General features: G+C 37.3%; 1 protein-coding gene across 1 annotated transcript in view; it reads left to right on the top strand.

Annotated features, from left to right (window-relative positions):
• The window catches only part of TSHR (thyroid stimulating hormone receptor), a 43,845-nt gene that overhangs the window by 17,783 nt on the left and 15,707 nt on the right, over nt 1-10,355 (top strand). Inside the window, exons 3-7 of the mRNA XM_071745846.1 lie at nt 797-871; nt 3,832-3,906; nt 5,091-5,165; nt 6,360-6,437; nt 7,410-7,478. Coding sequence (XP_071601947.1) covers nt 797-871; nt 3,832-3,906; nt 5,091-5,165; nt 6,360-6,437; nt 7,410-7,478 — 372 coding nt within the window. The remainder of the gene's footprint in view (nt 1-796; nt 872-3,831; nt 3,907-5,090; nt 5,166-6,359; nt 6,438-7,409; nt 7,479-10,355) is intronic.

Below are 10,355 nucleotides of genomic sequence, written 5' to 3'. Positions count from 1 at the left end.
CAAGTAGTAGCATCAGTTACTCTGAAAATCTGCACTACTTGGTGGTATTGCAACTTCATTCACACTTCAAAGTCATTAACAGGAGTTCCAGTGTTATCATTCTCCTAGTGATGGTACAGAGACACTGCAGAGATATTTTCTCATCCTGTTCAGTAGATCACCAGCAGTACAAATGCAACTCAGTCTAACCTGCATGCAAATAAATATTTTTCAGCTTTCTTTCTGGTTTCCCTTCTGAACCACATTACTCTATGCAGCCTTTATGGCATTCACTGTATGGGTAGATTTTCTCTCTAAGTTCATGGTTAGAGCACAAAGTGTTAGTTGCCCTGATGATCTGTTTTACTCTAGAGAAATCACAACAGTTCTTGCAGTAATTTCCCAAGAACCATATTTGTTTCTGTCTCTCATAATTCTTCAATGTAGAGAAGTATTCCCAGTTACCTGAGGACGTGATTCCCCTTAGAGAGCACCAAGGTGATCTGAAATAGAGAAAAGGGAAGATAAATAAAATTCTGAAATATAGATGTTTGCCTTCAGTGCTTTACAGCAGCAGATGTTGTGATTGTTTTGGTTTGTTGTTGGTGGTTTTTTTGTTTGTTTTTATTTAACATTATTCTGCAACGCAGTGTGCACCTAAGGTGTCAAAATCCTGTTAAAAGCTCCTCCCTCAGTATGTCTGGCAGTGTCATGCCAGTTGGATGAGAAAAAGAATGAGAGGAAAATGCATGATGGGCATTAGCCATGGCTTGCCAAAGTTTGAGACTTGTTTCTTTTTCTGTTTGCTGGTGTTTAGCTACATCTCCATAGATGAAACCCTTCAGAGTCTGGAAGCCCATTCCTTCAACAGTTTAACTAAAGTAACTCATATGTAAGTACTGTAATTAAATAAATGAATACAGTGATAAAATAAATCGGGGAGATTTATGGTAATAATACACATATTGAAGTTTGAATCGCCGTTCTTAACTTCTTTATAGCTAAATATTACCTCTCTCATTTCCTTTCTCCATAACATGGAGTCAGTCTCCTCTCTTACTTGTGCTTTCTTTCCTACATCTTTTTGGTCCCTTGCTCTTCTGTATCCTCTCAGAGGAGTATAAAATAGTGTGGTGAAAAATGTATAGGACTATATTATGAGCTTGATAGCAAATTGAAATGAACTAAAAACTAAGAATTACTTCTGTCAAATTCTTGAAGGTAAGTGTAAAATAGTAATATAAGCACCAGAAATAAAATTAAAAGACCAAAACACAGGGCAAAATATACTAACTGGAGACATGAAGAATAATAGGTACTCATTCTGGAAGTGTGCTAGTAAAATGAAGAGTGTTTCTCTGGTTACTAAACGGGAATGTTATGGACAAAGGCTTCTGGAGAGTGTTTTTATACCTCTTTGTTCTCACAAGTCCTCATTAAATGATGCACTAGGGTAGTTACAAAAGTGGTAAGATACCTGCATCCAGAGAGTCCCTATCATTCAGCAGCACCCTGTCAAAATGAGAAAATAGTGTACTGAACAGAGCTTCTGAGGATCCAGTCTGGTCCTGGTACTCTGCCACGTCTTCATGAGTGATCTATATAAGGGAATGGGAAGCGTGCCAGTGCTGAGAAGCTCAGATGAGCTGCAGTTTGGCATTTTTCAGAGGTTTGTGTTTGCAGAGGCCCCACTGCCAATCAGTACAGATTTAGAAAACTTTGTCAGAGAGGAAAGACTCCTGAGTTCAGAAAGAAGACAAGCCAGAGGCTGATACACCTTTTATGGTTGTTTCAAGGGATATAAGTTACAGATTATTTTGTGCCTTCTTTTTGTCTCTAACTTTTTTTAAGGATGTCTGTGATTCAAACTTAACATGTTAACAAATTCACAACTGTCTCTCTCATACAATGCTGTAATTACTTTTTTTTTCTATATATAATTTTGAAAGTGTCTGATTATCAGTCAATGTCTCTGCATACTTGTCTTACTAGTAGAGCTGCAGCTTGGTAGCATGACACTAAATAAAAAGCTTTTGTAATTAGGGCAGTATTTTTCAGGAAAACATTCCTTTGGAAAGAACTGCAAAAAAATCATTCAATCTTTTCCCTGTATCTGTGTCTCTCCTCTGATTTCTCCCTATTCCCTTCTCCTCCCCACTCCTCCTCCTCACTCCTCACTCCAAAAACTCTCCCCTCTTCTCCATGTGAAAAGCCCTCTCAACATTTGGGAAGAGGGCCAGAGGTTATGGTTCAAGTGCCTTACCCTCCTATATGTGACGTGGTTTGGAGAGCAGGTGAAGGACCACTCTCCATCTCTGCTGTGAGCTGCAGTGAGCTGGAGCCAAGGGCCAGGGCAGCAGAGAGGTGATTTGATGGAAATACCTGAGAAGCAACTGAAAAGAGACTGAAGAGATTTGTGGGCAATGCCGTATACCTGCAGTGAATTTCAGAGCACTGGGGCAAGTGCTGTGCAGATAAATCTTGTTAAAACCTTCAGTTTGGAGGTAGGGAATAGACTGAAAGAATCCTGAGAGTTTTCTGGTGCTAGCAGGTTGACAGGAGCACGCAGAAGAAATAACATGTTGGTTTGGCTGTAGGAGGAGAATGAAGCAGGGAAGTGTATATATAAATGACAGAAGACAAGGAAGCTATAGACAAAATAAATTTAACAAGGCAGAAAATGGTCCCAAGGTACTACAAGAAAAAAAAAAAAATATTGCAAGGCAGGTCAATATTGCAAGGCAGGTACGAAAGATGTGGTTGGCCAATTAAATTTAGAAGCCACCTAAATAATGTTTGTGGTTTTTTAAAATTTTAATAAATTCATATAAACCTTTCTAGAAGTTATATCACAGAGTGATGTCTCTTCAGTTAATTCATTAACTAAAGAAGAATATTTGAAGAGTTCTTATAAACAGTTTAATTAAATTAATAGATAAATTAAGATTTATCTGGAATTAATATTTACATCTTTGCCACTGAACATAAGTTAACAGGTTATTGCCAGTCTTGATACAGGACTTCATATCAAGTGACTTGCTACACATTTGTTCTTTGAGTGTTTAAGATTTTTAAGTGTTTTCTTTAAAAAGCAAAAATGAGTTGCTGTTTAGGGACAGGTAGGTGGTGGTTTGATTGTGAACCTAGTACATTTTTGACTACCTGCAGACCAACCTGTCACCTGTGTAGAAGTATTTAAAGGCACACCTGTGGACAGAAGATGTAAGGAACAAAGTCTGTGTTAAATTTTGCATCAGTAAAAACCGAAGAGATACATTACCTTCTGTACTGCTGGACATGGCTGTACAGCAAATGGTGTGTCAAGTCTCAGAATAGAGCTAATTTAAGTGACCTGACCTGTCTTTTGGATCTTTCTGTAAATGAGACAGTAAAAATAATACAAAATACTGTTTTATTTTTACTGTTTTATTTTAATACTTTTTTTTTTTTATTGAGACATGAAGGAAGTAATCAGAAAAATAAGACATCAAATTATAAGATAAACACTGCAAGTTTTGCTTAATGATTCTCAACATGTTCAAAGTAATAGCCATTACCACAGGCTACTGCTTTGATTTTAGGAGCATGCAGACAAAAGGAGCCATCATCAAACCTCAAATTTCTCTTTCTCCCCTGCTTACACTTGCCAGTCTCCAGGGCTGCATCTATCCGGATGAAAATTCATCATTGTAAACTTGCTCAGAATGCATAGGGGCCTTGAGCTCATGCTGGCCAGTAAAGAAGTTCATTGCAGGGATTAGCTCTCTGAAATTTCATTTTAACAGTGCTGATTTCCATTATGATAATTAAGTATTAATGATCAATGTAGTAATGTTCCTCTCTTTCTCACAGTGAAATTCGAAATCTTAGAAACTTGGATTACATAGATCCAGATGCCTTTAAAAACCTCCCACTTTTGAAATACCTGTAAGTATTTAGCACCTGTAACAAGATGTCACTTAGGTGTCACTGAGGACTCCTTATAGTACAGAAGTTTTGTTTCCTTGAACTTCATTTTGAAACTGATTGTAATGTTCCTCCTTTTGCTTTATTTTTATGGTAGAAAGCCAGCTATGGTAAGGGTTGAAACTTTGACTACTTTTGCAAGAAAGGAAAACATGTTCAAAAATTCATCAGTAATTTTCCCATTCTTTTTATCCAATAAATATACTAATGTTTCCTTGGGAAGGTTCCACAGCTAGCTTTCTTCTTATGATATGTGCTCACTGGCTATTTTTGTAGGGAATGGTGGGAAGGGAAACATTAGATATATATTCATCTTTCACATTTATTAGATATTTACACAGGGTTTTAAAGTGTACCTGTCAGCTAAATGTGAAACATCCATCTACAGACACCTGTTTCCATATGACCGCTATGGCAGAAAGATATCCTGAAGAATTCTTTGTATTCTCATGAAATTGCTAAAGAGAAGCACAGAATACCAAACCATGAAATTCTAAAATTCTAGTGTAGGAAAGAGATATGAAAAAAATAATTTCTGGGCTTTTGAATAACATATGGAATACTCTAGAAAGGATTCTATGTGTGTAGTGGTAGGGGTAGCTGTGAGGAGGAAAGATTTTTCCAGGTTTTTCCTAAAGATCTAAAAGCAGTAAAAAGAAAGTCAAAAAAATTTTCTTTCAGGACAAGGATTTTTTCAAATTGAGAACTATATTTTCTTAAGTAATTTCCAGCCTGCAGCAGTTAAGAAATAGGGGACATTAACAGTGTTCACATTTGAAGACAGTGTCCCTTTTTAGAGCTATTTGAACAGCTCTTAGCCCCAATGAAAGAGCAGATTTGGGGTCCAGACTATTGTCTGAAGCAGCTTTATTCTCAAGTGAATCCAGAGTTACAATTTTTTTTCTTCCAATCCACATCACAGACTACTTCCCTCTGCACATAGTCTTAGCTATGTTCCCATTTTTTAGATTCTGTAATTTTAATTTTTTAAATTGTTCTTGTATCTTTATATTTTGGACAGCTTTTTGTAAGTTAATTGATTGACAACAGAGAGGATGAAGTAACCATCCTGCACTGTTGAATGTTTGAAATATATTGTTGTTCAGTGTTACAGCACACGTAATTCTGCTGCTTCTCTCTCTCAGTGGTATTTTTAACACCGGACTCAAAAGATTTCCAGACCTCACCAAAATCTATTCATCTGATGTAAACTTCTTACTGTAAGTATTTGTCCTCACAGCTTGTTAGAATACAATCACTCTCAGATCACAAGAAAACGTATAGTGAAGGTGTTTTTTTACCAAATAGGTCTGACAAAGCACTTTTTCCTCCAGCTATATTTCAGTGATCCTCAGTACCAAACCTGGAAAATCCCAGGCCACCTACCACTATTTGATCTGATGAGAGACATGGACATACAAGAGCATTTATCTTGAATTAGCCAAAGCACATGATACACAACCTCTACTACAGGCCTTTTCTTTTTTTTTTTTTTTAAATTGTAATGGCTGTGCAAGACAACCTGAATTAGTCTAAAGTCAGAACAGTGTGATACACAGACCTGACCCTGCATACAGCTCGCTAACATGAAGTCATCCTGTCAACATTCATCTAACAGATTTGTGCCAGCAGGGTGAGCTGATATTGTGCATTTTTTGATATTGCTCTTCATTGAGCTCCCATATTGTTGAGTCATCAATTCTAGTGGCTATCTGCCCTCCTTCTTCTCTATCCTTTGCTTCTAACCAGCTTTTTCCACTCTCCTTTCTCCACTTCAGTTGTAGTAAATCTCTTCAGTTTTAATGTGTCCCTTTTCTCACAACAGAATTTTGGTCTGAAGATACATAGTATTATTAAGACTGGAGAGTGTGAGTAAAAAAGGTATTTAGGAAATGACAGATCGTGAAAAATTAATTTGGCCAAGAGTTGAGAAAAATCATTAAGTTAGATCACACAATAAGTTATTTCACTTGTGCTAGATGCAGTTCTGTAAACTGAAATGCCTCTGTCCTGAATAATGTATTATCTGATGTCTTATCTGGGCTTAACTGGAGAGCAGGATCTCAGCTCAGAAGTCATTTGGGACAGCTCAGTTGACTCTGCAGCATTATTTACTTTGTTAATTTTCTGGCTTGGAGACAAGGGAGCTGTGTTGATACCCACTGTTGTCAGGCAGGCCAGCACACCTCATCAGGACTATAAAACCCATTTACTTCATAAACTTATTTCCTGGATGCTGAAATATGTTTGATTCTTAGTCAGTCCACATGTATCTTCTGGCGTTAGAAAAAAACTAAACAAATGTTCTACATTTTTATGTATTATCAGGGAAGAAAACCATTACTAATAAAACTGTTCTAAGGTAGCTCTGTGAGCCAGATGTTTGACTGGGATGTTTTGTCTCCTTTTTTCAGTGAAATTGCAGATAATCCTTTCTTGACTTCAGTGCCTGCAAATGCTTTCCATGGGCTTTGTAATGAATCTCTGACTCTGTAAGTTATTCCAGTTTAAGTCACAATGCAATTACCTCACTTCACTCCCTTAAATATACAGTAAAATGTTTAAAACCAGAACAATAAAAAGAAATCCTTGTCCCAGTCTCTAGTAGTTTGTAAGAGAGGAATACCACAGACAGCTAATATTTCTAAGCTAGTTTGCATAAATCCTCACTTTAACAGTGATTTGAATCAGGCCTGCTGCTTATTTTTAAACTGACTTGATCAAAGTTGTTCTGCTTTTGTGTGACCCTAATGCCAGTGAATGGTTATACTGCAGAAAATAAAAGGGAAATGCTCGAAGTTCTCCTTTCAGAAAACTACAGCATGGTTAGAACTAGGTGTCTAACATTTTTGCAACCTAAGCAGCACATGCTGTGAAAACTAATGGGTGGTAAATGTTAAAAAAATCATATTTGAAGGAAAATGGTATATAAAGTTCAGTTATGCAAGTCATAGTCAATGTGAGCCACAAGAAAGGGACGAGGGGAGTGAAGAAGACTGTAATGAGTAATGGCCTGAGCCGGGGGAGAGAACACCAGAATGTGAAAGAATTAATTGCTCTAAGGGAGCAAAAGAGTGAATTCTAATAATTCAGGAAGACCTTACAGTAAAATCATACCTGGTTTGCTAGGTATTAGTTCCTTTAGCCTTCTTTACTTGGTCCCTGTAGTATCATGTTTCCTTGGTTTTGTTTGAGAGGAAAGTCAAAGTGTTTTAGTCTAGTTTTATCTTTACAGTAAAAAGAAGTAAAGATGGCACACCTCTCACATGACATTCTTGATTCTGCTACACTCAGGAATGCTATGGGGCATTTATTTGACTTTGCACTATAACTGCTTCTTCTTCAAGAGGTTAAAATTAACCCATCCATTTCCTGCTGATGCCAGGAAATATGATACATAAGATGTTGGGTATGCAGGTATTGAAGCAACCCAAAATAAACTAATTTACTTTTTTCACTTGCAGTAAGCTCTACAATAATGGTTTTACAAGCATTCAAGGCCATGCATTTAATGGGACAAATCTAGATGCTATGTAAGTACCAAATCATTCTCTTCTATCAGAAAAAAAAAATACAAATACTCTGTGTTTGTTATGGGCTCTCAAATACATAGCTTATTCTAATTATTTTTAAGGAGCGAAGAGAGGATACTAATTTCAGCCATATGGATTGAAAAAATAGGGGCACTTAATGTCTTTTGCAGTGTGCTTTCATTTGGTACGTATATTTATAGCTCAGAAATAAAACCATGGCAAGCAATTCCAATGTGAATTTTGTTCTGGTTTGAAGCTACAAAAAAAGAAAAAAAAAAAAAAGTATTCTTTTGATCAGTGACACTTCTAAGACAATTTGGAACATGATTATGCTTTTTTACTTATGAGACAGTTTATTTTAGTAAGTGTAGCACTGATAAAGGTAGCAGCCCTTTCAAAGAAATTGCTTGTCTACAAAAAAAGGGAGTGGTGTAAGATGTTGGAAGCAATTCAGAAGAACCAGTCACTTGCACTGGACATGAAAGTTGCACATCTTAAAAGCATGAAGCAACCATTTCAGCTTTCTCTTCACTTTCTTACTGTAATTTCTGGAAAACTAATACTTATTGAGTGAATGTCCATTTTATACCATACCCAAAATCATCTGCCTCAATCATTAACATGGAACAAATGTCAGCTCCAGAAACTCTATTCAGTTTGTCAGAGTTCTACACAGGCTTGACTGAAGAGTCTAGCTGGCAGTCTTTTGAGTAAAGAGATTTCTTCCTCTTGAGCTTTAAAAATAACCAGAGGCATGTGGTAGATTGTATTATTTCCAGTACTTTAAGTTTGTCTTGAGTTCTATGAGACCATCTGTCACATGGACTTAATGTTTCCAAACAGCTCTTTTTTCCTTAAAATCTAGCTAGACTTCTTAAATTTTGAAAAGGTTTGAGTTAAACTAAAGATAGGGCATAGGTCTTATTTTACTCATACTAGTTCAGATACTTTGAACTTCCATATGAGAAAGGAATGATGACATACTCCTGGTACTAGTGCCCACAGAAATCGAAAGATATAAAATATGGCAAAATAAATCCAGTGCCTTGACTGAACCCCCCTAAGCTACATATGCAGGACTTGAAACCTTCCCAGGCCTTAGCCAATACATGATCTATGCTGCCTCTTCTGTTTCTTACCCTGATGAAACACAAGTTGGAGATGACTTAGCAGGAATTTTTCTTTTTGCATCTCTGATAGTTTGCAAGTGGTATTGCTTCTGGCCTCTTTGGAATTGTCCTTATTACTATAGCAATTAAAGTGAAAATGTAGTTTTGGAAGAGTTGGAGTCCTAAACATCTGCTATATTGGACTGGATGGAGTAGAGAAGTGGAAAACATGTACTAAGTTCTGCAGATACTGCTTGCTTACTTTTAGAAAAAGTTTGTAATTAGTATTCTTTAAGGGTGTTACAGTTAGTTCTTTAACTAACACCTTGAGGGTAGAGGACCTTACAGAGAGACCTGGATATACTAGGGAACTGGGCAATCACCAACACTATGAAATTTAAGAAGAGCAGGTGCCACATTCTGCATCTGGGATGAGGTAATCCTGGTTATCCATAGAAACTGGGGGATGAAGAGCAGATGTGTGGAGAGAGATCTGGGTGTTTGTGTTGATGACAAATTGAGTATGAATCAACAGTGTGTCCAGGCAGACAAACCATGGCCTGGGGTGCATCCAGCACAGCACAGCTGGCAGGTACAAGGATGTGATGGTTTCACCCTGCACTTCTGGCCCCATGTTGAGTTCTGTGTGTTGTTCTGGATGCCTCAATATAAGAAGGACATCAGACTATTAGAGTGTGTCAGAGGAGGGCAACCGAGATGGTGAAAGGCCTTAAGGGCAAGACTTACAAGGAGCAGATGAAGTGACTTGGCTTGTTCAGACTGGAGAAGAAAAGGATGTGAGGTGACCTCATGGCAGTCCAAAACTTCCTCCAGGCGAGTGGCAGAGGAGCAGGTGCTGGTGATCAGCCACAGGACAGGAGGAAATGGAAGGAAGCTGCATCAAGGGGAGTTCAGATTGGACATTATGAAAAGGTTCTTCACCAAGAGCCTGGTTGGTCACTTAAACAGATTCCCTGGAGAAGTGGTCATGGCACCAAGCCTGTCAGAGTTCAAGAAGCATCTGGACTGTGCTCTTAGTTGTGTGGTTTACTTTTAGGTATTGCTGCAAGGAGCAATGAGTTGGACTTGATGATCCTTATCAGTCCCTTCCAGCCTGAGATACTGTATAATTCCAAGCAAATCTTTCCAGAGCCCAGCTACGATGCACTGGTTAAGCTAATTAAACCAAACAAAAAACAAAATCAACAAAAAAATGTAACAAAGCTAAAAACAGGATTACTTTCAGAGCTTGATCTACCAGCAGTAAAAATGGTTTCTTATACTAAACAGTTTTCTCCTAATTAAATAACATGACATTTGTTTGCAGCAAAGCACTACTCCAGATTACAAGGCATCACTTGTAAAGCTTTTATCTGTTTGATAAACTATATTGAAATTTATAAACTAATTTTCTGAAATAGTATAACTACCATATGCCAAAATAAGGTACAGTTTTGCTAAGTGCAAGCTCAGAGATTTGTTGTTTCTAGCAGAAGTATTAAGTTAATGGAAAAGGCAATTATTTATTTCTGTATTCTGAGATTTCTAATTTGAACTCCTGTTTATTTACCACTGTACAGAGAAGTACCTGGTTCCTCAAAGAGAAAGATCAGTCCCTCTGGATCTGATCCAAGGCCCTTTGGACCTTATGAAACTAGGACCAAAAAGAAACTAAGAGGAAAAAAAAGAGAGAAAAATTTTAATCATAATATCACAGAATGGTTTGGGTTGGAAGGGACATGAAAGATCTTCTATTTCCAACCCTCCT

Source organism: Heliangelus exortis, chromosome 5, assembly GCF_036169615.1.
Source record: "Heliangelus exortis chromosome 5, bHelExo1.hap1, whole genome shotgun sequence".
Taxonomy (NCBI): domain Eukaryota; kingdom Metazoa; phylum Chordata; class Aves; order Apodiformes; family Trochilidae; genus Heliangelus; species Heliangelus exortis.
This window is presented reverse-complemented; position numbering and strand designations above follow the sequence as displayed.